The sequence below is a fragment of the Podarcis raffonei genome, chromosome 1, assembly GCF_027172205.1.
Source record: "Podarcis raffonei isolate rPodRaf1 chromosome 1, rPodRaf1.pri, whole genome shotgun sequence".
Taxonomy (NCBI): domain Eukaryota; kingdom Metazoa; phylum Chordata; class Lepidosauria; order Squamata; family Lacertidae; genus Podarcis; species Podarcis raffonei.
In genome coordinates, this window is record NC_070602.1 from 35,612,718 (window position 1) to 35,640,661 (window position 27,944).

Sequence of the window (27,944 nt, forward strand, 5' to 3'; positions counted from 1 at the left end):
ATGCAGTGGTGCATTCTGGTGTTTGTCAGTGTACCTACATAAAGATGCTAAAATCTCTTTAAATATCTCTTCCTCTTTAATACCAGGCCTACTCAATGATGCACTAAAAATCTGAAGTTCCAAATATGTGTTGGGTCTTTGGTGCTTTTTGCTGCTAAAGCATGCTGAAAGTTTGTTTCAAATGTTTGATATGACAATCACACTAAGTTGGTACTGACATTTAATTTTCCAAGACAAAATAAAAAATAAGGCATGTTCCATAATATATCATTTCTTCTGTCACACTTCAAATGGTAGAGTTCTAGTCACAGAACCTCAAAAATATGGCTTTAAGTTGGAGAAACTGGCAGTCTTTTCACTATTTCAGCAGCAATCTTCAGATAGGCTTGGGCCTGTAAAAATATTTAAAAATGGCAATGTGTTTATCTCCTAGGTCAGAGTAAAACAGCATAAAATATTATATAAAACAGGCAACAAACTGGCTGTCTTCTGTCACCAGCAAACCAGCTCCCACCCCTTGGCTGAGCTGTTATGTAATGAAACGTTTAGACACTTTCTAATTGTAAGAGAAAAAATGCGTCACCAGCAGAATGTTGACAAATAATGCAGCTTCTGTGCCATGAAATTTCGGTTCGCCGGATGGGATGGGGAGACCTTGCACTGGCAAGTCCCCACTGAAACTCCTATATAGGATCATTAGCTATTGGGGGGGGGGATTTGTGAGTTTTAAATAAGGTATTTCCCTTCTTGTTGCATCTTTCATCAGCAGGCAAGAATCGATCAAAACCGCAACAAACCTGGATTCCACTTTTCATAAACTTAACATGTACACATGCTGAACTTTTTCTCCTACTCATATTCTTCCTAATGGGCTATTTATCTGATTATAAAGCTGGATTGAACTGTTTGTGCCATCATTTCTAAGCAACACAAGAGGGATTGAAGTGAAACAAGAGAATTTTAATGGAGGGAAATGGAAAGGAGAAATTTACAGTTCTCATTTATCATTCTGAACTGTCTTCATATTAATAAACTATGTTCTCAGTTTAGAGATTTTTCTGTTCTTTTTGGTTTGAGGTTTCTAAATGGGATTTTCTATAGCTCATCTTTCTGCAAAGAAAGGTGTGCGTTTTCCTTAGCAAAGGAAAAAGTTGACAGCTTAACATTAACAATTTGCTGACCCATCAATTGGAGGCCAAAGGCCTGCTCTGTAGTGCAAAGAGAAATAAAACAGCCAAGAAATGGCAGAAATGCTATCAAGGTGTAACTACAGATGAACAGAGGACTGCAAAAGACCTTGGGGCCTCAACTTCAGAAATAAGGCATGAACTTCGTCTTGCCTTAAAGCTTTACAGATTTATAAAGAGAGGTTCCTCTTCCTGGCCACTTCCTAAACTATGATTTCTGAAGACACTCCTGCACAAAAAGCACAAGGGACACATTCCAAAGGGACCATTCTGTGTGTGGGTAAGTACATTGTAGTTTTCACCAATGCAGTTCCATGACCAATCATGCAAAGTATTTTAAAACTGAAACGAAGCCAGCTATGCCAGTTGCAACAGTGAAACTATAAGGCACGGCAAGTTGCATGCCTGGGTCCCTTATGAGGATTGCACATGTATCTATATCACCTAGCACAGGAGGCAAACAGGTATCTGAGAGTTCCTAAGTGCAGACAATATGACACAATAAATATCTTAATTTTCTATTTTAAAAGAATGCACAGGTAATATTATTTCCTTTATCATAAACTTGTGAAAAGTAACAACATTTTAAATTTTTTTGCATCTTGTTGGCTTTCTTATTAGACATTAGGATAGGAAGGTAGTGAGCAAATTCTTTTCACCCCACTTTGGAACGTTTTGGGGGCATAAAATGGTAGCTGGATTGCACAGGGTGCGTATCATGTTATAAATATCTTCATTTTCTAAGGGATATGTGCAGGTTTAATATTCCATTCATCATCAGATAGAACTGGGCCTTCGGCTTTTCTATGAATAATTCTAATAATGTGAAAAGTGTTCTGCAAGGTCTATTTATTAAATCTTCTGAATTTTCCTTTTATTTCTTAGCATGGAAGGATCTTTCTGAGCACAATTCAAAGTGTTGGTGCTGACCTTTAAAGCCCTAAACGGCCTTGGCCCTGTATATCTGAAGGAGTGTCTTCACCCCCATCATTCAGCCCGGACACTGAGATCCAGTGCCGAGGGCCTTCTGGCGGTTCCCTCACTGCGAGAGGCCAGGCAGAGGAACCAGGCAGAGGGCCTTCTCGGTAGTGGTGCCAGCCCTGTGGAACGCCCTCCCATCAGATGCCAAGGAAATAAACAACTATCTGACTTTTAGAATACATCTGAAGGTAGCCCTATTTAGGAAAGTTTTTAATGTTTTATGTTTTATTGTGTTTTTAATATTCTGCTGGGAGCTGTGGCACATGCACTGTAATAAACAAAGCAAAAATGAACAAGACGAGATTTGTACGCAAACTATATTAAAACTCACCACGTCACTCTGGGGCTGTGAGACCACAATAGGCTTGCCAGCATCAGATGTTTCTCTTATGTGGACATGTAGAGGAATGTCACCTGTATGAAGACCATAAATTGACATTTAAGCTCAATATTTTATACACGCCCTAAATTCAACTAGCACTGGTGTTACTCATATTTCAGTGCAGTAAGTAGCAACACTTGAATGAAAATCAGGTGAAATACATGCACTGCCAAAGTCATTCAAACTATTTGTTAAAGAAACATTATTCATATTTTTTTATTTTACTGCTAGATAGAACCCTGCCTTACAGTCATCTACGGAAATGGAGAGTCTTTTCCCTTTTTGTCTGCTGCAATTACCCAATGGGAACAAAAATTCATAGACGATGACCTATTTAGGGTGACAAAAGAAAGCATGTCGGACTTCCATGCACCACTGGGCATTCTGTTTTCTTTCCAGTCTCCACTCTGGTCTGGAACCAAAAACTGGCTTTGAATTCATTTGTGCTGCAGTGCAGAATTCCATGGCCCTGCTATACCAAAACTCAAGCTAAAAGGCCAGCCGAATGCATGCAGTGCCTAGCGCTCACAGAACAGGTCCGCAGTAAAGTTTCCCAGCTTCCAGCTAGTACACGCTCCACGTTATTTCTTCGGTACTGCAGTTCATTCCCTGCTGATTTCCACAACTGTAACATCCTAATCAATATTCAAATACAGGCTTAAATATTTAATTGCCAAAATGAAAGGAAGTGTTATTGTTATTAGGGAACCACTGATTTAATTAAGTGCTTGTTACATATTCAATTAATTTCCCTTCCAACAGTTAACAACTGCGTATTGTGCTTTTCTAATCAGCAGGGGACCGCCACGGAAATAAAGAAAAATGGCACAATAACACACAGGATGGTCCCATCCTTTAAAAACAAAAATCTCTTGTGGAAAATTAAACTTTTTCAGATTCCAACAATGACAATCATTACGCAATGGCTGAATATAAATCAAATCTATATATAAAATGGTAAGAATAGCTGTACAGAAAGCAATTTTAAGGGAGAAATCTGATGCTCCCTGCAAGGGTGAACTGAGGAGCTAAGTGATGCTGTGGACTGCCCTCTCCACAGGTGCAGAGGCCCATGGGTAAAGAGACTTCCTTGGTGCTGGGGCAGAAAGCTACACTGCCATTATTCTATAGCTGATGGTGCATTTGCCACAGCTAATGCAGCGTCCCAGGCCGGAGCCACAACTCTGCCATCCATGAGACAAAAGCCCCTGTTTGTCCCCTTGCTGTGATGAAAGGTTGGGCCTGGGGATCCAGTAGCTCAGTCCAAGTTCTCAAAAGTCAGTCACCCACAATTCTGCAGTGATTCCATCCCTTTCTCAGAAGTATTGGGTACCCAGTTTGTTACATGAAGCTTGTTACAAATATTGGGCTTGGGCCTTAAATGAAAACAAGTTAAGGTAACCTGTGAAGGATAACCAATATTGATACCTAATGTTTAAAATTTAGAAAACACACACTGCAGAAGCTGGATAAAATATTCTTGATGTTGAAAGTTCATTCCTACATATATATAAATTGTTGTCTGTTGTTTTACACTTTTCCAGGGGTTACTAACCATTATTTGGCCCGCATTCATCCTTGGCTACGCCACTGAGGTGGGGGGCTTATCAGTCATCTCACATGCCCACTTGCACAGTCCTCTCCTCAACTTATATGTGTATATCGACTGAGGAGAAGGGGTTATTATCCTTTGCTTGCTTGTAAAAGGATCAAACTGATGACGGAGAAGATGCGATTTATATCCTTTTCAAGGTGCTGGGCTGGTGGAGAAATTTAAAGCTCTGTCCCAATGCCATTCTTGCTTTATTTCTTTTTACCTTTTGCTACTGATGTCAAAATCAGTGGTCTTGGGGAGCCAGAAGCTTTAGACTGGGGACCCCCCCATACACAAATCTCCTCTAGGGGATTGGGGGAACCCCAGAAGGTATTTACACAGGGGAATCCTGTTGTGCAAGCAGAAACCAAGCCTTATGTGGAATGGTTGAGGGAGCTGGGTATGTTTAGCCTGGAAAAGAGGAGACTGAGAGGAGATTTGATAGCCACCTTCAAATATCTGAAGGGCTGTCACATAGAAGGTGGAGCAAGCTTGTCTTCTCCTGCTCTAGAGGGTTTGACTTGAATCAATGGATTCAAGTTACAAGAAAGGAGATTCTGACTAAACATCAGGAAGAACTTTCTGACGGTAAGAGCTCTTTGACGGTGGAACGGTCTCTCTTGGGAGGTTGTGGACTCTCCTTCCTTGGAGGTTTTTAAGCAGAGGTTGGATGGCCATCTGTCATGGATGCTTTAGTTGCGATTCCTGCATTGCAGGTGGTTGGGCTAAATGACTCTTGAGGTCCATTCCAACTCTATAATTCAATGATTCAAAACCCTTGCACTGATAGAACATGCTGCTCAGTTCTTGCTTTTGATACAATCATGTTGCATGACTCTCTGGCGTATCTGATGCAGATAACTCTACACTAATTATGTGCTCCAATATATAGGTGCACGTCAGAAGGACCATGAATCAACTCTAATTGCAGGAAGTTTTGCTATGGGAGGCTTTTTACCAGTGGTCAGTACCAGTGACAGCTGAAACAAGATCCCAGACTCCAATCCTCATTACGCTTCCAGCAGACAGCCAAGCTAACCCAACTGTGTACTTTTAATTATGGATTTCCTTGCTCTGCTAGGTCTCTGTCAGCCCCTAATGCTTCTATGACAATTTTTTTTTATGAAGTTCACTTCCTGGTTCTAAATGGATAATCTGTATGAACTGATATAATTACAGCACGGTGTGAAAATATAAATCATTAGCAGGCACAATTATCTCATTTACCAGCTTAATTGAGGTATGCCACATTTTACATTTCATTACCAGCTTATACCTGAAACATTGCAGGCTTCAATGCAGAAGAATGATTTTCATTGGGGACTGTTAATTATTTTCAGCGTGGAGGGCCAGATTCTCCTGGTCAAATTGCCCTCGTGGCTGCTCCACTCAGCCATAACTGCGTTGCTATCCTATGAGCTGAGAGAGCTACAGTCTGAAGGGGCTCCAGAGCAGAGAAAGGTGTCGAAAGAAAGCACAAGGTTGGGGAAAGGGGCCATGGCAGGCAGAGCTACAGACCAGGGTTAAAGACAGAGAGGGAGCTGTGAGGTGAGAGGAGTCAGTGGACAGAGCATATATGGTAAAATGGGTGGTGTGGTGGTAGGAGTTTTTGAGAAAGAAGCCAAGCTGTGGGAAGAAAAATGTGTAGTTCCTCTTGCTAATGACACACCTGAGATTGAAATATGAAGGCTGCAGCCAGAGGTGAAGACAACAGAAGCTGTTGCATTTGCATCCTGACCAGGTAAGCTATCAGAAACCACAAGAGGGGCAGCAACAGGTAATGGCCCCAAATGGCAAAGTTCATCTAGGGAAGGTGCAACTTCGAGCCTTAATCGGACAGTAGGGTAGAAAAAGGGCAGGTGGGGTTAAACCAACCCACCCTTACCTAATGTTTGCCTGTAAATCTGTTGGTATGACTAAATCTCTTTGTTGTGGACCCCGCCCCTTAGTCCTATCTTCCTGCATCTATCACTCATCCTCAATTAGGGTGAGGGATATGGAGCCATATGAACTGTTCCTGCAAATCCAAACATGGGCAGCCACCCTCGCAAGAAACCTGGCTGGGGAAGGTCTGTTCCACCCCAGCTGAAGAACTTCGGAGACCTGCTTCTCGTCTAGCCGATAAGCCATCTTCTTTCAGGAAACAGAAGATCACTACAACAACCTTCTTTCTCTCCCTTGCTCCCTCTTTTAAAGAGTCAGATGCTTTCTGAACACAATTTCATCAGAAAAAAAGGTTCCTATGATGTGACACATGCAAATCCAGTCATATTAACACTGTACTTGGAAACATGTATGATGTAAAACAGTGGATATGGAGAATCAAGGCCAAATAAATCATATTCTGCATTTCCTTCTATATAACACAGTAGTCCTGAACACACTGCCAGAAGTTGAGTGCCTGAAGTCCATTTATTTCAAGAGGATTAAACAGCAATCAAATAACTCTGGATTTAATTCTACTTCTTTCTTATTTAATACTTTCAATCACCACATTCTTACCTAAAACATCCAGACCAAGATCACAGGCTAGATTCCTCACACCATCAGTTCCAAAAATGTGGGTTTCGTGTTTGCATTTTGGGCACCGGAAAAGGCTCATGTTTTGAACAAGCCCCAAGACCTGGCAAATAGAAAAACTCAGAAAGGTTAGAAAGAGGCTAAATAAAAAATGGAAAAGGTTCGTTTCTTCCACCTTGCCAACCTTACAGAAATAAATCCAGACACTTACCAATTACTCATACAAGAAAAGCTGTGCCCCCACTCTAGATGGTAGGGAAATTATTCTCATGTCTACATTTCACAATTTTGACATCATGAATAGGATAATGAAGCATGCTATAAAATATGTTGTGCAGGATTACTCTAATGAGCCCTGTCAGCAGAAGCCCAATGCAATGACTTCCACTTGTGCACCAGGGATTTCCTCCCCCTCCTCTCTCCCCAAACACCCCATTCCACCCCCATTGGCTCGGGGGGGGGCTGGGGAAACACCCAGGGGTAGCACACTGGTGCCATCTCTGGGGGATCTGGGTGCCTGGGCACCACCCACAAAATTTCCACTGTGGGTGCCCAGCTGTCACACATGCGAGCTGCTTGGCTGCCATTGCTCAGTGCCTTACCTCTGCTGGCTCTCTGGCGCCACTGCGATGGCAGGTGGTGGCAGAGCAATGAGCACACCACTGGGCACCCACAATCTGGTGCCCAAATCAGCACTTCTGCAGGGCTGTGTGCAGGGGGAGAAGAGACGGGATTGCTCCATTTGACAGGCTGTTTATGTAGATAGAAGAACTGTCATAGCGCAACACGAAATTCCATCCATTACAATTATGTTTTTTGTACCCAGCATTCTCTGAGCGGTAAGAAGATCCCAGGCAGGATCAGTTACTTTGGGAAGATTATAGTTCACAGGTTGAGCAAGCAGAAAGAAAATTGGTAAGCAGCGTCCATTTCAAATCACTGCCCACTCAAAAGGAACAACAGCCGTGGACCTTCTGGCGGTTCCCTCACTGCGAGAAGCCAAGTTACAGGAAATCAGGCAGAGGGCCTTCTTGGTAGTGGCGCCCGCCCTGTCGAACTCCCTCCCATCTGACATCAAAGAGATAAACAACTACCTGATGTTTAGAAGACATCTGAAGGCAGCCCTGTTTAGGGAAGTTTTTAATGACTGGTGTTTTATTGTATTTTAATCTCTGTTGGAAGACACCCAGAGTGGCTGGGGAAACCCAGCCAGATGGGCCGTGTACAAATAATAAAATAATAATAATAATAATAATAATTATTATTATTGCTTCAAGCTCTGACGAGTCAGAGCTACTTTTTATCAAATTCAAAGCTGCCAACTTTCTAAGTCTCTCAGCTCCAACTCACACCAAGCAAATGAGCTCAAAACCTCTGCAAAAAAGGTGTGAGCTGAACAAACAGTACAATCCTATGCATGTACACTCAGAAGTACATCCCACTTTGTGGAATGAGGCTTATTCTCAAGTAGGTATGTTGAGAGCAACAGGCTAAATAAATAAGGCTATCTGCTGCCTTGACTGTCAATTGAATTTGAATTAGCCAAATTATTCCAAAGCTAAAGGAAAACTGTGAACATTCTCTGTAATATCTATGCCCTTAAAGCATCAGTTTCATTGCACCACTTACAAGGTGGGATGAGGAGCAGGGAGGAAAGAACTATGATTTTCTATTCATTCCAACGAAGAGAAACATATTTAAAAATCAAACAACAGAAATAATGACATCTGGCATGATGTGACAAATTACTGAAGGAAAACCTAATGCACTTATATTAGATGTCGCTTTAAAAGCTAAATGAACTGAGTTAACTTAGAAAACCTGTCAGGAAAGTTAGCAAGGCTGTATGTAACATCAATTCTTTCTTTCTTAATGAGGACAGTGGGGGGGGGACTAATTATATTTTATTCATCACTCAAACCACATTCTGCACACTAGTGTTTCTCTCCCCTTTGCCCAAGCCTAGAAAAACATTAGAATCGCCTCTCTTACTTGCGGTATTAAGCCTATTTATTATCAACAGATTTGAACTCAGTGTTTCAAATTATATTTCTGAGGCTAACTTAAGAGTTTGGTGTAAAATAAACCTAGCACATGTGTGCTATGCTTGTTAAATTCAAATACAGTCGTGCCTTGGAAGTTGAACAGAACCCGTTCCGGAAGTCCGTTCAACTTCCGAAACATTTAGAAACCAAAGAATGGCTTCTGATTGGAAGCTGTGGAAGCCCCGTAGGATGTTCGGCTTCCAAAAGAACATTCAAAAACCAGAACACTCACTTCCAGTTTTTGATCGTTCGGGATTTCCAAGATCGTTCAACTCCCAAGGCGTTCGGGAGCTGAGATACGACTGCATGAGGAATCCCCAAAAGTACATATGGCAATGAACCCCTTCCCAAAAGAAAACTCACCAAGCCCGATTATGGATACCTATTAAACTGGGTTGATTTTTGCATAAAGGACATTTGGATGTGCATACAATTCAGGGTGTGTGCAGATGTAATTCTGGAAGTTCACTAGGACAGAAGCCAGAATTCAAAAGAACTTACTGAAAGGCAATCTAGGGGTGCACAGCAATTTCATCTCTACAATGAAGGAGCTTCTGGGCCTGGCTATAAGATGAGAGGAGGAAGCTGACCTTTGTCACCACTGTTTTCCATAGCTTCTGCCTCTCCCTGTACCAGTTCAGTGTGTCTTAGCGCATAACAATTGAGGAAAACGTACAACAAATATTATGTCTCTTCTCCTCTCATGTCTAATAGTAATACTTGGAGGCACAGTATAAATATTTAAAACACATGTAGCCAAACGGTAAAACAAATGCAGACAAAATAACTGATTTTGGTATGCAGCACAAGATTAGGGCTGCAATTCTATGCGGCAGTATGCATGAGCTGGGAAGAAGTGTGTGCATATCCAGAGGTGTTTTTGACAGTTTATGTTGCACTGGGCTGAATGAGCAAGCCACTTTTCCATTGAAACCTAGCGTTCACATTCAAGGCAATTGGCTGCCGTAAAAACTGTCAAACACACCTCTGTCCATACAGACACTCACCTCCCCTGCCAGCATATAGGTTGACTACGGCTGCAGTCTGCGGTCGCTGTTATGAGCATGGTTTGGCTCTTGTAATACAGCTATGAACCAGGCTCATTTGATCTTAATTTCTATGGTCTGGCCAACATCCATTTTTAAAGAGGCCCTAATTAGAAGTCAACACAGCAGTCTGTTCTTTTGTATAGTCTGTGTCTGTCACATATACAGCAGAACATCCCTCCTCCCTATTTCCATCTGGCACTGTCAGCCCTAACCATCCCGTAAATGCTCTAGATCATGGTTTGCCAACCTTTGTGGGCCCCATGGGCACATTTGAAAACCATATGGGCACAACATGCCTGCCACAAATCTCCCCTCCCCAGCTGTAAACCCATCCACCCTGAAATCACCCCTGCACCATGATTATGGTGAAAGAAGTATTCTGTTGGCGATAGAAGGTTTACTTCAAATATAATTTCACCAGGAAGATGGGCCCCTACGGGCACCAGGACCTGCGTTCATGGAAGACAATCTTATTTGGCCATGAGAGAGAGAGAGCTACGCTTCAGATATCCTGTCTGAGTATCATAATTGCAGGAAATCAGCTCAGCTGCAGTAAGAAGCTGAGTAGTTGTGGAACAATCTTCTTGCCTTTAGGAGCAGCTATGAAACCCATCTGTTTAGGAAGTCTTTTGTGAGCTGAAGGTGTCTTGATGACTGCTGTTGTATCCCCCCCACCCCAATGTTTACTTTTTATCTCTGAAATATTGTGTGAGTTGCCTTGAGCACAGGAGAGGTGGAAAAGAACTATTTCAAATAACCCAGCCCTGAAAAATTATCTGTAAGTTTTGCCCAGCTACTTGTTTAGGCAGGCTTTTCAGTTATTAGGCAGTTTGATGAGCTTTGAGCATGCAGCATGTTCCAAGCAACGCCAGGGGCAGTCCGGAGAAACATGCTAGCTCTGCCCACCTCCACTTGTCGTTCCTGTCACCCTCAGTTCACGGAGGGCGACTGTGCAAAGCAGGGAGCTGCCTGTATCTGTGAAGGCACCCCAAACACAACAGAATCTTAGAAAATCAGGGTTCCAAAATGTGCAGAGCGTCTCCACAGATACAGAAGACTCACTGCTTCACGCAGTCACCTTCCTTGCACAAGTTGAGGGGAATGGGGGGGGAATGGGGGGGCAAAGCTAGCATGCTCATTCCCACTGCCCACCTCATGCATTGGATAACTGAAGCTGAAGGGAGCTTATTTGACTGCATTTTCACCTGTGGCATTAAAGTGTGGTGTTTTGGTTTTGTCATCATATGAGGTTCAGGCAGAGCATACAGTGTCATACCAAACACGGATAGGAAGTACAGTTGCAATGTATCAAGGGTTGTTTCACGGGTTGCACGTCTAACCAAAATTACCTTTTCCTTGGCTGGCAGGTGGGAGCCTGTCTTGTGTCTCCACTGCCTTCCCTCTCCCCAACCAGCAGAAGGGAGGAGGAGGAGGCAGGCAGGCAGAGGATGATGAAAGCAGAAGGGAGGAGCAGAGGGAGACAGAGGCAGAAGAAAAGGGCTGGAATGGATCTGAAATGGAGCTGGTTATGTATATATGCTGCTGAAGCAAGCATAAGATGCAACTCAACTGCATCAAAGATAATATTATACTGATGCTAAATATCAAATGCCCAATGAGATATTTCAGCTCTGATTCCATATCAGATACTTAGTACATTCTCAGTATAAGCTACTCCAGTTTCAAGAGAAGTCAAGTGAACTCCTTGGGCATAGCTCTAATTGAACCAGCACCACAGTTGCCAGAGTTTAATTTTAAAAAAGAGGAATCTATTTACAGAGATGATTGATACTATTCTTAATTAAGCTTAAGGGTACATCACATGAAGAATAGTTCTTAAAGGTAGGCAATAGTGTGGGTTATCTATATTTTGTCATTAGGGCTGTGCCAAACATAGGTAAAAATGTTCTTTTCAAGACCACCCCAATTCCCACCCACCCCAAATTCCTTGTTATGACCTGCTCAATCTGCTGCTACTTCCAGCTCCTTCTTCTTCCTGGAAGGCCAGTGGTAGGAGCTGCCAAAGTGGGCGCTGCCAACCCAAACTCACTGTCATTTGCACCCAGACACTCGTACTCTTGCCACACAAAGGCCACCAACCCGTTGTCCCTTTCCCGCTGGAGAGCTCTAATGGTACGGGCATGGTGGGTTTAAAGAAAGCCCTTTGAAGTCCCCCCATGCTCTCTGATAGGTTTAGGAAGGAAAAAACCAACTCTGTGGCCAGCATTCCCAGAGCAGGGGGGAAACCTAAAAAGTGTTCCTTCTTGCCTAGCGCTACTCAACCCACGCCTCCGCCCTCCTCGCTTGTGGCAAATTGGAGCAGAACAAGGTACCTTGGTTCCTTTTTGCGTTGCCACCATAACAAGACTGAGCATTCCAGAAGCAGGTAGGAGCACTCCAATCTGCTCTGGTGTTCCCTGGGGTGGCAATTGTTCTGTGCAGGTTTTGCCGCTGCCAGTACACTGGATCTGGTGGGAAAGATCTGGCTCAGCGCTACAGGTCTGCCACTCCTATGGAATACGGTGCCATGGCACTATCTATATTTGGCTCTTTGATGCTATCACGGAGGGCAAACATTGTAAGAATGAGGGCAATACTTCCTGTGCTGGCAAACATGTTTGAACCCTTTCATATAAAATTCTGGAGGTCACCAGGGGTGTGGATAAAGTTTTTTGACGCTGCTAAACATATTCACGGAAAAGCAATGCACTTCGGCTCTGTCCTATTTATAATTTGTTTATCTGTCTTGAAACACTTTCATCTTTAAATGAAACAGGTCTACCAAAAAAATTTTTTTTAAAGCCAGCAGTGTGGAAATGACTGAAACTGACTTGTTATATAGCATGTATACCAGCGATGTCCCGATAACTTTCAGCCTGTGCTATTTTATAATGAGACTTTTGTTCTGTTCTCAGGAACATCCTGCCCCAGATACCAAATTCTATGAGTAATTCTGTAAGGAACTGCAGAAGATAAACAGCCTTTTTATGGGTTTTTGTCTAAGCTGTGTCTTGATTAAGTACTAGCTGTACAAGTATAACACATTGTGAAATAACACATACCTCCTTTGATTTATTATTTACTTCTCCATATTTCATTGTGCTTTAAAGTATTACCATGTTTAACCATTAGCTTCATACTTAACCATCAGTGGTTCTTCCAATGAATATTACTGTCTCTCAGATTTTGTATGTTTCAAATCAAAAGATGGGTTTGTTGGCAGTGAGAGGAGAAACATGTGGTAGAAACCCTCACCAACTCTGAAGAGCAGATTAAAATATCTGAGTGGTGTCTCTCAAAAAAATATTTTCCCCTACTCATATTTGCTGTCTTCCCCCATTGTCTGGGATGGGGGGGGGAGCTTTCAATTTGTTTGCTTATGAAGCACTGTAAAGTAACAATGTCACTCTCAAGATCTGCATCAACTGGCACCCTTTACTGTCCTTCATTTTCAACTCCCCTGGTTTATGGCAAGTCTTGAAAGTGCCAGACCTAGGAGGTCCATGAATTTGTATTCATCCTTGCTAGCCATGCAGTTAAAAGTTTAAATTCTCTGTATGGAAAACTCATTCGTTCAAACTTCTCAAATATACCTAAATAAGGGAAAACTGCATGTGTGCTATGTAGGAGTATAGCTGGCAACTTTCAGGTTAATTTGTACTGTAGTATATTTAGGATTACAAAGGCTGTATTTTAGTATAGCAAAGCAGTACACCCACAATTCACTTCTGAAATAATTTTGCTATCACCTCAGAGCTCATCTGTTATTTATATCATACAGGCAAGTTTCTTCCCCCAAAAAAGTATCAACAACTAGAACATATGAAAAACATAAACTTCTTAGAGAACAGGTACTATCACCTTCTGTACTATTAAGATGGTATTATCTAAATGGCCACTACAGTGGTACCTCGGGTTAAGAACTTAATTCGTTCTGGTGGTCCATTCTTAACCTGAAACTGTTCTTAACCTGAGGTACCACTTTAGCTATAATGGGGCCTCCCGCTGCCGCCATGCCGCTGCCGCATGATTTCTGTTCTCATCCTGAAGTAAAGTTCTTAACCCGAGGTACTATTTCTGGGTTAGTGGAGTCTGTAACCTGAAGTGCCTGTAACCTACAGCATCTGTAACCCAAGGTACCACTGTATTATTCAAATGGCTTTGTGGGGGCGAGTCAAAAACCTGCTCCACTGATTGATCACAAATGGTCAGACACCATGCATCTAATACTAATTGCTTTACAATGGCAGAACAATTAGCCTTGTGGGTTTCCTTCAACTCTGAAGAAAAGTGATTTTACTTATAAGCAAAATTGTGACTTTCTTCGGTATATTTATACTGAAATCAGACCACCCACCCACTGCAGCTGGCAGTTTTTCCCAGACCCATGAGGGATAAAACTGGATACCTTTGGCATGCAAACCATGCACTCTACCCACTAAGCTGCAGATCTTCCCTTAAGATTGAATTGCAGGCAAAAAAAAAAAAATCACCACCCCTTGGTTACAAGTTGACAGGGCCTCCAGGGGCCAGATGAAAAAAAAAATGCTCTGGTGACCAGTCTGGCCCCTGGACCACATATGCCCATCTTAAAACATACCCATTAAATACAAAACTTGCATTTGTAAAGGCTCACCGGCACATTCACTTTTTTGAACATCTCCGTTCCTTTGCGTGCATCCAGTAAAGCGATATCCTGAGGAGTGGACACCATCACAGCCCCTAGGGAAAGGAAATATATGCCATTGTTACAGCCAATATTGTCAAGAATGCTAGTATTGAGCTTAATTAGGCTGTTTCGTTCCACAGAACACTGCCATGCGCAAACACATATTGAACTCTATTAAAGATTAATGGTGGCTTTGCTTGAGCAGAAAGTTCATGCAAATTGGGGAACCAGATATTCTGCAGCTCTTTATGTCATTTCCCCTCCTGATCAAAGGCGTCTCCCAACCCTTTGGAAAAGTTTTCATGGGTGGGAGGGAATCAGTGAAAATATGGTGCCTCAACTTACGCAAGTGAAAGCACTTTCTACTATGGCAAAGCAGCCACTGAAAACAATGCCTTGAAATTACGACTTTGCCTCCATTAACTCAATTGCTTTCTTTTCACATGGTTAGTACTGTAGTTAAAGTCCACAAGTTACTACAGGCATTTCAGGCAACTTCCAATTCTGGAACCTGCCTACACCTAACCAAACATATAAAAACCCACCATTATAGTTGAGATAAACATGATTTCCTACTTAGCAATTACTCCTTCCCTCCCACTCCCTAACAGTTCCCAACACATTTAGTCATTCATTCATAGTAAAATATTCATAAATCAAATATGTGACAATCTCATTGAGGAACAGGATTCAAATTCTTCCCCCTTAAGCAGTATTGCCTCTGCAGGATTAATAGGATTGATAAGTATGAAATTATTTTGATCATTAAAATCAGCAAATGCGACTGAAATTCACTTGAGAAACAGCTCTGCTTAAGCAGAATGTATAATTTTTACCTAATCACTTTTCAGAGATGAACTACTTTAAGGATGATTGAATGAACAAGACATTGCCTGGATTATGCTTCTTTTGACATGTACTGACGCTGGCTCACATTTTCTCAACAATCTTGTATGTAGAAATTCGTTGCTCTGCCTTCAACATTATTCAATAAAAACCAACTTATGGCTAGTGTTATTTATACAGCCCTCCACCAATAGCAAAAAGCCAGTTTACTGAAAACAGTTCGATTCTTATAAGGCAAACAGAAAGAGACATCTAAGCCTACTTTAAAAGCTCTGCAATGCAGGATTCCTTCTGGCTATATCTAAATTGCTTCTTTGCAAACCAAGCCAGACAGCTTCTGGTGTGAAGTGGTCTCTCCACAATAGTCTAATCAGTAATTTATCTTAATTCTTCTTTTTTAGAGTAATTATATACATTTTTTCAACAAGATGTATAGGGAGTTGGGGGCCTTGGCAGGCTGAGCATGCTAGGGTGTGCATGGCTGCTACTTGGGGACCACAGATATATCTCATACTGAACACCTAGCTGCTACCCAGTGTTTGTATATGAATTGGAAACATTTACTGTTGTTTGCCAATTCACTTAAAAGCATTGTTTCCAACTCCACTTCACCAGGTGACTGCAAAACATGGTTCTTCACTTCGGACATCATTATTTGCAAAACTTTTATCACCCCCTTCATCACTGAGCAAATCTCAGACCAGGTCACAACAATAAAATACAACCTGTATGTTCAATATTTGCTACTCAAGATCCCTTTTCCCCATCACTCCTCCCACCCTCAAATCAAACTGCTCTTTAAATTCCAGAGCCAAAATAATTTAAGATTTAAAGAGAAAATAGGAGACGTTTAATGTATGGCTAATTTTTCAACTCATGGGAGTTAAGACCTTTTCTGATGGAGGGAGGTGGGCAGGCATTCTGAAAGGACAACACAGAGGGAAGAGACAAACTGTGAAATGGCTTCACCACTCTGGGTCCCTTTAGACGCCACCTAAAGTTAAGAAATTGTTACTGCCATTCAAAAAGCCTCTTGGCGCTTTTCATCTTTAATCACAACTAAGGCTGCAAGGAATATACCCCACTGAATTCTACAGCACTTACTTCTGAGTAGGTGCAGCTAGGCTGGCACTGTAAGTCCATAAAAAAGATACCTGCAATTGGGATATTCTGTGAGATTGACAGTTGTACATCTCCTGTCCCAGGTGGCATGTCAATTACTAGATAATCCAGCTGGTGCCAGTCAACCTAGAAAAGGCCACAGATGAAGCAGGAAAGAATGAATTTTAAATGTATGGGTCAAACATACTATAGTCTAGCAAGTCTCTTAGCACCAGCACCACAGACCAAGGATCACCTGCTTATGTTACATATACTGTATATATAAATATAAAGCCCTGTGCAGGTCACAGGGCAAGAGTTCAGAATAACTGGTCTGGGGGTGAAGTGTGGGGGAGAGGTGGGGAGATACTCTTGGCTTCAAAGCTCCATCAGATGCTACCATTGACATAAAAGCCTAACAGGTTAATACAGGGGCATTCTAGCACTCTTGTTTCAAGCCAGTTGCCCCCTGTGCCAGTAGAAACCTTCCTCAGTAGTCGTGAGGTGCCTGCCCAACCACTGAGGTCAGATTAGCACAGAGACCCAAGCAACTGAATATTTATTAATTTAAAATGCATATCAGAGAAATGAGTCAGGTGCACAAAGTAACCAACATAGTTTAATCTAGATTAATTGCTTGTGAAAGAACATTATGCCCATTTTATTAGCTTCCTGGAGTTCAAAGTGGTAGGGGACTGTCCTTAAAAAGCGTGACCTTTCAAAAGTTGACTGCCTGTTTTCTAAAACCTACAATTCGTTGTTCATTTATTTCAGACCAGTCCATTACAAAGAGACATACATCATTCTTTTGTATGCCATCTTTCCATTGTTAAAACCACAGTCAAAGCGGCTCACAACGTGGAAAAAAATTACATAATCGCAAACATAACAAAAGCAGCAATAAGTAATAGATAAAACAAAATACTAACAAAACTGAACAATTCTCATATAAATCTTAAGATCTAAAATAAAGATGCAAAAATTAATAGTAATAATAGCAACAACAATACCCACCCCAGACAACAAAAACCCCTAAACAATACCCCAGCCCAAGAGTCCATTCAGCAGCCTCAGCTTTTGTAGCTGGAGTCAATCAGGGCCCCGCCCTCTCGGCCAGGTGGGAAAAGGCCTGCAAGGCAGGGAGCAGGTCTTCCAGTACTCAAGAGCCAAAACACAACAGTAAACTCTAAGCATCATTCTGTGTTTGGGTGAAATGAGTAATGAATTAGGTAGCTAAAAACAGAAGTGTACACCAGTGCACTGATGGTGTTTCCTGCTTGGCAGGGGGTTGGACTTGATGGCCCTTGTGGTCTCTTCCAACTCTATGATTCTATGATTCTATGATTCTACCAGAAGGGGGGCACAGGTAATGCAAAACTGTGGCTGCAAGAGTAGACTCAAGAGTGTGCTCCCGATGGTTCCTTTGTTGAGGTGCCTGAATTTGGTGCTTTACTCTGCTCCACTGCTTTCATCAGGGAGTAAACACATGCAGGAGCTCAATTGCTTGAGTGTATCCCACCCCTTCTGAAAGCAGCGCAACAAGATACACACAGGTCCCACTTACTGAGCACAAGGTATTCCCTGGAAATGGTTCATTAGGTGAGCGTTCGCGTAACTAATCCACAATTTCCACTGATTTCAAATACAATCGTACCTTGGAAGTCGAACGGAATCCATTCCGGAAGTCCGTTTGACTTCCAAAACGTTCGGAAACCAAAGTGCAGCTTCTGATTGGCTGCAGGAAGCTCCTGCAGCCAATCAGAAGCTGTGGAAGCCCTGTCAGGCATTCGGCTTCCAAAAATAGTTCGCAAACCGGAACACTCACTTCCGGAGTTGTGGCGTTCAGGAGCAAAAAGTTTGACTTGCAAGGCGTTCAAGATCCAAGGTACAACTGTACATCATTTCTCCTATCTCCCCCCCCCCCCACACACACACTTCCATGGTTTCTTCCTGAAATGACTGCAGCCAACCAGCAGAGCACAAACAAATAAGGAAGTAAGGATGTGGGCAAACTCTGGGTGTGGTGCGTATAGCGAGTTTTGGGCATAATTAGTTATGTTTGGATAACAGATTCTTTTGCATAAAGAGAAAAAGGGTAGCAGGGCCTGCGTGTTATACAGCACCAAACTCTCAAAGCTTAGTGTGCACTCACAATTGTTCCTCTGCAACACAATCTGTGTCTTTCCTGCTTTGGGTGATGGAGAGGTGAGTGTGGCTTCCCTGAAATAGCCTCGTGGGCCAAATGGAGAAGCCTTTCAGGCCTCATTAGGCCCACAGGCCAGAAGTGGCTAAAAAAAGTGTTGTCAAAAAGGGTAATGACGTCAGACATATTGAACGGATTGTACAAGAGTGGAGTCAATGAAATGAGCAACACCACTCCAGGTAAAATGTCTTTTTCAATGAATATGAACAGAATGAGGAATTATGAAGTAAGAGTATTAAGAGGTTTACAGTGTACATTTCATAATCCAACGTTATTCAGTGTTTTGTATGGCTTTCAAAAGTGACTGAGTCACATTTATAGAAATTTTTGAGGCTATATGAATTGACCTTACTTATATAATCTATCGCTGAGTGATATTGCAAAGCTAATTATGTTTGGAGAAGCTGATATCAACTTCTTTTTTTAAAAAATCCTATTTTTAAAAAAAGAACAAAGTCAAAGAAAGCTAGTAAAAAGCTACATAAAAGTCAAATGTGCTTTTTGGCAGTAGATTAGGTCTGTATGTGCTGAAAGATTTGAGAGATTTGTGCAATGCACAACGAAAAAGCTAGCCAAGTACCTAAGAACACTTTTCAGTATAAAATGGTGCTTAATATGACCAGCTTTTCTTATTCAAGTATTTATTATATTTTTTATCCCATGCTTCCACAAAGGAGCAGAAGATTGAAAATATTTTCTACCTCTTTATCTTCACAATGACTCCTGTCAGTCATTAAGAGAGGGGCAGCCTACCAAGGCTACCCACTGAACTTTACGACTTTAAACAGGGTGAATCTGCTGTTTTGTATATTTATTTTGTTTACTGCATTTATATACTGCCTTTCATCCAAGGATCAGCGGTCCTGAAAGACCTACATTGGCTCCCAGTATGTTTCCGAGCACAATTCAAAGTGTTGGTGCTGACCTTTAAAGCCCTAAACGGCCTTGGCCATGTATACCTGAAGGAGCATCTCCACCCCCATCATTCAGCCTGGACACTGAGGACCAGCTCCAAGGGCCTTCTGGTGGTTCCCTCACTGCGAGAAGTGAAGCTACAGCGAATCAGGCAGAGGGCCTTCTCGGTAGTGGCACCCGCCCTCCCATCAGATGTCAAGGAAATAAATGACTATCTGACTTTTAGAAGACATCTGAAGGCAGCCCTGTTTAGGGAAGTTTTTAATGTTTTATTCTGTTTTAATATTCTGTTGGGAGCCGCCCAGAGTGGCTGGGGAATCCCAGACAGTTGGCGGGGTATAAATAAATTATTATTATTGTCAGAGGCTCAGGAGCAGAAGCACAGGGGAGAGAGCAAATAGAGAGCGGAGGAGAGGAATCCGAGGGGAGCGTAGGGGAATATGACAGTGACCCGAGAGATTCCATGAGCTTCTCCAGCGAATCAGAAGATTCCCAGAAGGGGGCGCCTATGGTAAGGGCAAGGAGGGTCCCAGGGGGGACGCACCAGAAACAAGGGGCCAGCGGGGACTCCCAAGGGAGCAGCGGAGGATCAGGACCAGTTCCCCCACCAGAGCACAGTGGGGGGGAAGAGTCACATGAGTCAGGACCAGCCTCTCCTCCAGCGGGGAGAGAAGATGAATCAGGGATAACCACGCCCCCATCAGAAAGTGGGGAAACGGAGGGAAGGCCGGGTCCAGCTAGCCTCCCCAAAGGAGGGGGCAGTGACACAAGTGTAACGGTCAGAAGGAAAGTGGGAGGCTGCGCGCGCGCGCCAAGTTCAAATGTGCAGGAGCGCGGGACAGCAGAAGACCCGGATTGGGAGCCAGGTCCAAAAGCCCGAAGGAGGGAGGGGGAAGAGTCAGGGGACTCAGCGTCAGAGGAGTCTAGGAAGAGTGAGACTCCGACTAGCAGGAGGACCCAGAGAAGGAAGGAACAGAGGAAGAGGTGGAGTAAGGCTAGAATCTTAAACTGGTGTCAGGGGGGAGGAGATTCAGATGGAGCTTCGGCGGTCTAAGGTACAGATGTAGCGTTGCACGCTGCGCGTGTGGAAGTGAAACTGAACTTCAATAAAGACTTTTATACTAAAGAAAGAAGCAGCGTTGGTCTTGTGTGAGCTGGGACCTTGGGCAGCACTGACAATTATCATCATCATCATCATCAGGCAGTTTACAGTATAAAAATGCAAAAAAACACAACATAATAACGAATGCTAAGAAAATGTCTTTTGATTATGAAACAGGAAAGTAATCCTTATTTAGCCATAGGTGTTCCTTCTGTCTTGCTACCTGATGGAATTCAATAGCCTTCTTCTCCACACATTGAACTAACAAGCCTTGCCCCCAAACTACATGCATTTACTAATCTGCAGAGTTGCTACCCACATACCATATTCAAGTAAACTTGTCTACACCACTGGGGACTCCACCCTTTGCAGCGATCACAGTATGACCCGTTGCCCTTTACATGGGGGAAACTAGAGTACCTATCAATTTTCTACCTAAATCCATTATCTTTTCTTCTTGAGAAGATTTATTTGTGCCAATGGTATGTTTTAAGAACAGTGTGGCATATCTCCCCACCCCCAACCTGAAAATGGGGGTGTGGAGATTTATCTGGAGAGCTTAAGTACTGTAGAGTACTGATCCAGCAGGTAAAAATCAAGAGCTTTTAATTCTAACATATTAATAATGCCTGGAGTGATTGCAAGAGATAAGATATAAATTTATCCCATAAACTCAAGGGAAAAGCACTGAATCCCTTTTCTAGCAAGCAGGCACAGCAGTTCTGAAACTTCAAGTATTCCAAGACTTTACATAACTAGATATGAATGAAAAAGACGTTAGGCGTGAAATGATAGTATTAGTAACTGAGCAATGTCTTTTTGAGGGTATTTTTCATTAGATAGTTTTATTCTAACTTTCTTAAAACACAATAAAAAGCCAATGAATACTGTGCTGGAGAAAAGCAGTGTCCCACTCAGTGCCGGATTTACGTATAAGCTAAACAAGCTATAGCTTAGGGCCCCACTCTCTTGCCTCCCTCAAAAAAATTTCACTATTAATATACTTCTTCTTAATTGTATTTCAGTCAACAATTACTTTGATAAAATACATATTTTGCAATATACATATGCAAATGGCTTTAGATACCTATTAGGTCCATAAATTACCATATAGCATATATTCAACACAAAAAACAGCGACAATTTGTTGTTAGCAAAGGACAGCTGGACATATAAAGGGCCCCATTGCCTAAATCCGGTCCTGGTCCCATCCCTTTTTGTACATTAAGATCACAATTTGATTGGAAGACTGCCAATCAACAGAACAGCAGTTTGATTTTTAGACAACATATGAACTTCATACACTCAAAAGGGGCTTCCTGTGAACCTTCAAAACAAGTAAGATTACAATTGCACAGCAACAGTACCTGGGGATGTAGTCAACATTTCTCTACACTTCTCCTTCTAGTACCAGGGTCACCAACATAGTGCTCCTGAGCATACATGTGCCCACAGAAACCTTCCCTAGGGGTCAGAGGTTCCCCTTCCCCTGATATTAGGTTTGAAATTCACATTACTTTGTAGCCAATAGGATACGGCTGTGGTATGGGCTTGCCTGCAGTTATATGTGAGGTGCCTGTGACAGTTTCTCCAGTTTGCAAATGTGCCCATTGGTCCAAAAAGGCTGGAAACTGTTCCTGTAGCGCTTGATAACCTTTTCCCCCTCATTTTCCTCCTCCTTACAACACCACAGGATGACTTGAGGTGTAGCTCCATCTTTTACTCCCCCATCCCCCCTTTTTATGAACCACAGGACTCAAGTAGGCCTTGACTACAAGTTCCATTAAAATGTCAGAAATGAAGTTGAGTATTATTTAGATCAGATTCCCAAATTATTATTATTATTATAATGAAATGGTTTTTTTTAAAGAATCCAATGGATACAAGTATTTTTTCACTTTTCTGAAAATCTGTTAGGTCCAAGTTAATCAAAGTATGCCACATTGTTCTAGATTCATAATAATTTCCTGTTTAATATGCATTTAACTTTTTTCTGTGTAATATAAAAATGCCAGTTTAAACAAATGATCTAAAACCTTAGGATCTTAAATCACAGGGTGTGACCTATCACACCACGGAACAATGTGGCTATGTCCATGCAAATGTCATGAATATCTGGAAATTAGGATACCTATTGTCTATGTGTAGCAAGGAAAAGGCTGTAAATTAAATTAGAATAGTTGCAGCAGCTTCCAGCTGTCTTGCATCTAGTCACAGGAGTAACAGGGTGCTAGCTTCTTAGCTATTGAAGACTGTTCAGGCCAATACTTGCAATGTCGACAGTTGAACTGCTGTACTATGTGGTATACCTACTACTAAGATGCATGTGTGTTCACATATCACGGTTGTGGATGACATCTTTGTGTCTTATTAAAAAGAGATGGCATTCTACATTATCAGCCCTTTTCTTCCATTCATGATAAGCCATCTCAATCAGACTGATAGTAGTTTCTGGCTAGAGAAAATGTGTGCAAATAAACTGTTTTAGACTGCAGACTGTTTCAGGGAGAAAATGGAAGTTTGCATGCAAGTCTCATTTGTAAGCAACATTCTACCAAATCATGACCTTAATCCCTCTTCTAAGATCAGTTCTAAGAAATGTGTCTATATGCAAATACTTCTTTGTGTAGGAATAAATTAGCTCAGATTAACAAAACATTATGGTAACAGGAATTCCCTCTTGCAAACAAACAAGTGAGTGTTGGTTACAAAATTATACCTGTAACACCCACCATCTGTCAGCCATTGTGCATGTGTGGAAAATGCTAAAATGTTCACTGCTTGAGTACGTACAGTGTTGTGAAACATTTCAGATGTTGGAAATGTAATTGCACTTTGCTTAAGCGCAGCATTCATCTTTTTTTTTCTTCTAAAAAAAGCATTTCCTTGACATTTATTGTTAAAGCGGTGTAATTAACTGCCATGTGGTGTCTGTGTATTTTCCCTCATTCAGGAACATCGTGAAAGCTTCTGTGGCAAATTGTTCTAATCAATCACCAGGTATAACCAACAAATTAAAACTAAAAACTATAGATATTCACATAATGTATATTCTAAGTAAGTAGCGTAAACACTACATTCCTCATGATGCAACACAAGCAAGTTGTGAAGGTGTAGATGCACAGGAATGCTGTTTAAGAACACATTCTGTAATGTGTATCATATGAAGAATAATGAAGAAAAGCTGTGAATTGTGCACTTATACTAATGCCACGTTTTGTGAACAGCCTATTCCCGTTACCGTATTTTTCACCCTATAGGATGCACTTTTCCCCCTCCAAAAATGAAGGGGAAATCTGTGTGCATCCTATGGGGCGAATACAGGCTTTCGCTGAAGCTTGGAGAGCGAGAGGGGTCGGTGCGCACCGACCCCTCTCGCTCTCCAGGCTTCAGGAAGCTATTAGCAAGCCTGGGGAGCCCGCGGGAGTTCCCACAGGGCTCCCTAGGCTTCGGATAGCAGCCTGCCACCCCGCGTGGAGCGCCCTGAAGCAGAGCGCCCCGCGCTTCGGGCAGACATCGGCCAGCCCCACAAGCTCGGGGGACAGCGGAGAGGCGCAGCGCCGCCATCCCGCTGTTCCCTGACCTGGTTTTGGGGGGGAATTCCTTTATTTCCCCCCAAAAAAACTAGGTGCGTCCTATGGGACGAAAAATACGGTAATTTAACCCATTTCGGATGAACACTAAACCATGATTTAGCACTACGTAAGCATGCCTGAGGCTCATACACTGTTCTTCTTCTCTGATGTAGCCACAAGAAGATGAGAAGCATTTACCTCTCTGTTTCAAACTAACCAGAGTTCATCGTTATATCTGAATGGGGGATAATTTTGGCTTGAATCAGTAATAAACCATATTTAGATCAGGGTGAGACAAGGATGGCAAGTGACATACAAGCATAAATATAAAAGTGCTTGGGCTTGGTTATAGCTAGGAATCAGGATCAAGCAATTAAGTCAGTCTTTACAGGAAAGGTGAGTTCTGAAGGAAGGAACTGGATGAGCATAAATTATTAGTCCTCAAAATATTGGTTATTATGTATATGAGCCAAGCTGCACTATGTGAAGCGCTGCATGATGATAATTTCCTTGAGCCATTTCTGTATATTGGCTCCTATGTAAGCGAATACAGTGGTACCTCAGGTTACATACGCTTCAGGTTACACACTCCACTAAGCCAGAAACAGTGCTTCAGGTTAAGAACTTTGCTTCAGAATAAGAACAGAAATTGTGCAGCAGCGGCATGGCAGCAGCGGGAGGCCCCATTAGCTAAAGTGGTGCTTCAGGTTAAGAACAGTTTCAGGTTAAGAACGGACCTCTGGAACGAAGTAAGTTCTTAACCCGGGGTACCACTGTATACCATGGCTTGGTGAACTTCAGATTTGAATGTTCTCATCTCCCTTCATGCAGTCCAACTCCTTTGCTATTCTAGAAATTGACAGTTTGCCATTATATATGAGTGGGCAACTATGTTTATCTTTCAATCCAAAACAGGAAACCCCTTCACATAGCTCCCCAATTCTGATTTTGAGCACAAACCACAATTTGTCAGTTTTGATCCTAACAGCAGACAAGGGCATTCAGGAAGAAATCTCAGTAGGGAAAAGGCACATATGAGCCCAGGACCAATGGCCGATCATTTATTTGGCCATTACTTCTGAACTTTGAAGCAGCCTTAAGTGTTTTTTTGGAAATGTATCATTTGACAAGTAACAGTTTCCCTCATTATTCTTTTTCATATGGAAATGTATAAGCAGGACAAAAAAAACTTTATAAAAAAAAGTTATCGCTTTTTGCAATAATCCTTACTTGTTAAGCACATATAGGAGAGTTCATGCTTTTGCTTGAAAGACCGCAAGAGCAAACTACACATTGCATGAAATAAAAACAAAAATTGGTCACCTCACTCCAACTCTGTGAACTTCTTCTGTTATCAAATGTCTATGTAATCAAAAGTGGAGCTCACACTCTGGCACTTATTTCCGTTTATATCAAGTGAAGGTTCCATTAAAAACCTACACTGCATGAAAGACATTTGTGTAATAGTATTAGCGTAGCAAATGCTAACATCACAGCAGTGTCTATCATCTTTGTACAAGGGAAATGGGGGAGGTTTACCTGCCATTTCAAACAGATTAGAGACCAATCCTCCCTCCTACAGTCAAGGTTTGGTATCCAATGGCTGCATGAGTGGAAGGCTGTGCCTTCAACAAAATTCAATTATCCCTTTCAGGCCCTGCACTCTCCAGACAGCCACTCCAGAAGGTTGGAGGACGTTCCTGCAGCATATGAGTTGTACTGTATGCTCTGTGGGATGCAATCCATTGGTACAGTGGTACCGCTGGTTACAAACTTAATTCATTCCGGAGGTCCGTTCTTAACTTGAAACCATTCTTAACCCGGAGCACCACTTTAGCTAATGGGGCCTCCTGCTGCCGCCACGCCACCGGCGTGCGATTTCTGTTCTCATCCTGAGGTAAAGTTCTTAACCCGAGGTACTACTTTCCGGATTAGCGGAGTCTGTAACCCGAAGTGTTTGTAACCTGAGGTGTTTGTAACTCAAAGTACCACTGTACAGTCAAATACAACATTCCTTGTTTCCCTAGAGTGGGTACAGGCAGGGGAACATCCAGTCAGTGTAACTTCCTGTTCCACTGGTCTGAAACATCCTCCCCCTGCATGTGATCTGGGAGATGTCATGGCTCGGGCTGACTCCATAAAAGAGCCGAGCCATGCAGCCATTTTCTCAGTCTTGATTCTTGCAGTTTTGTCTAGTTTGTCTTGATCTCTTGCTTCACTTGTTCTCTTGCTTGCTGTTCTTTTGCTGCCATGCTGCTCTCCTGCAGCCATTTTGTTCTATTGGTGTAATTTTGCTGTCCGCCAGCAGCACATGAGTTCAGTCTCAATATAAGAGATGAACTCAGTTTCTTATATAACTATTAAGTAAAGCCTGCCTTTCAGGGCTCAAATCGTGAACTGAAATGTGAGTAAACTTTTTGTTGCTTTACTCAGAAAGATTCTCGTGTCTTTATTCTTTTAAGAGGGATCAAAGGGGACACCAGGAAATAATCTTAACTAAGAGATTCAAACGAATCCGCAAACTAGCTTCCAGCTATATTGAGGGGAATCTACTCTGCTACATCACATACTAGCGTGAGTGAAGGAAGGACAAGACTTATTCAATATATCCCTTCCTACTATCCCTTAACATTCCCACATCCTCACCCTCTACTGCAGCTTTCTTTAGCCCAAACCAACCGGAAGTCTCCCTACCCCCGCCCTGTTCTCTAAAGAGGTTTTTCAAAGAGTGCAGTAGCTGTGGAGGGGGAAAGAGAAGAAGATAAATGTCTGCTGTGTGAGCCATCTTCTAGTCACACAACTGTTAAATAATACTTATCTGTTTCGAAGCATAAGCCCAACAAAAACAGGTGCCTGCACACTCAAACAAAATAACCAGGTTCTTCAGTGGTGCCATTAACTGCAGTTATTAACTATTGTTATCAAAAACGTTATTCTTTACACCGAATGATGGATCTGAGGATGAAATGCATTCACTCTGAAGTCACTCTGCTGGAAAATCTCAAGGCTAACAATGTAAGAGGTTGTTGACATTTCCAACTGATCTCTTAAAAATGTGATGGCTTTCTAGCAACCATTAAAATCTACTGAATTGCTGGTTATTTCCCATAACGTATATTGTAATTTGTATTTACAATAATTGCCTTGCTACAGCCTATTTAAATAATAATAATAATGATATTTAAGCTTGAAAATGCCTCTACAGAGGGACGGCATATACAAGAATATAGAGGCTTAAGCAGTTTTTGAAAAGTGAGTCTTGAATAGAGCGAGCCCTGGCTAGAATTAACTGTTTTAAGAGCACAGATGTTAACTATGATTAAGGCTGAAAGGGGAATGTTTCCAAAGAGGAGAGGAAGTATGTGAGAGCTCACATCTTCCCCCAGGTAATGCTACACTACATTACGGATATTTGCAGCAGGGCTAGGGGATACACATCATTATGTCTGCACCAACCACTAATGGAAAGGATATCATCTATTTCAGTGGGCTCGACTACAGAATTGGGAATCGTCATTCAACTGTCATGTCCCAGAATACCTCTTCCAGAAGCATAATGAAGTCTCAGTGCAGCAGTCTCTTTTCCTGAGTAGCTAAAAGTTCCATGCTCTCTTAGAATCCATAAAGAATATAAACAGAATAGTTTTAATGTTATCAGACAGTTGTATTTGCACCTGCCTTGGGAGTATCTGCAGAACCTAATTCTGCTAAACTTCTATAAGGAAAAAAATACCATGATATACCTCATAGTTTTCTGTGTCGCACCCTTATGAAA

At 42.1% G+C, this 27,944-nt stretch overlaps 1 protein-coding gene across 8 annotated transcripts in view; it reads right to left on the reverse strand.

The window, feature by feature from the left end:
- Positions 1-203: 203 nt before the first annotated feature.
- Positions 204-27,944, reverse strand: part of NUBPL (NUBP iron-sulfur cluster assembly factor, mitochondrial) — a 54,437-nt gene continuing 26,696 nt past the window's right edge. For 7 of the 8 annotated variants that reach the window (XM_053380740.1, XM_053380759.1, XM_053380749.1 and 4 more), the window contains 5 exons: positions 16,428-16,521; positions 14,395-14,480; positions 6,647-6,767; positions 2,500-2,582; positions 204-392 (listed from right to left, as the gene is read on the reverse strand). In XM_053380740.1, the coding sequence (XP_053236715.1) occupies positions 330-392; positions 2,500-2,582; positions 6,647-6,767; positions 14,395-14,480; positions 16,428-16,521 (447 nt within the window). In that variant the 3' untranslated portion in view covers positions 204-329. Of the gene's footprint in view, positions 393-2,499; positions 2,583-6,646; positions 6,768-14,394; positions 14,481-16,427; positions 16,522-18,526; positions 18,863-27,944 lie in introns of those variants that run through there. The other variant, XM_053380770.1, reaches the window with a different exon arrangement.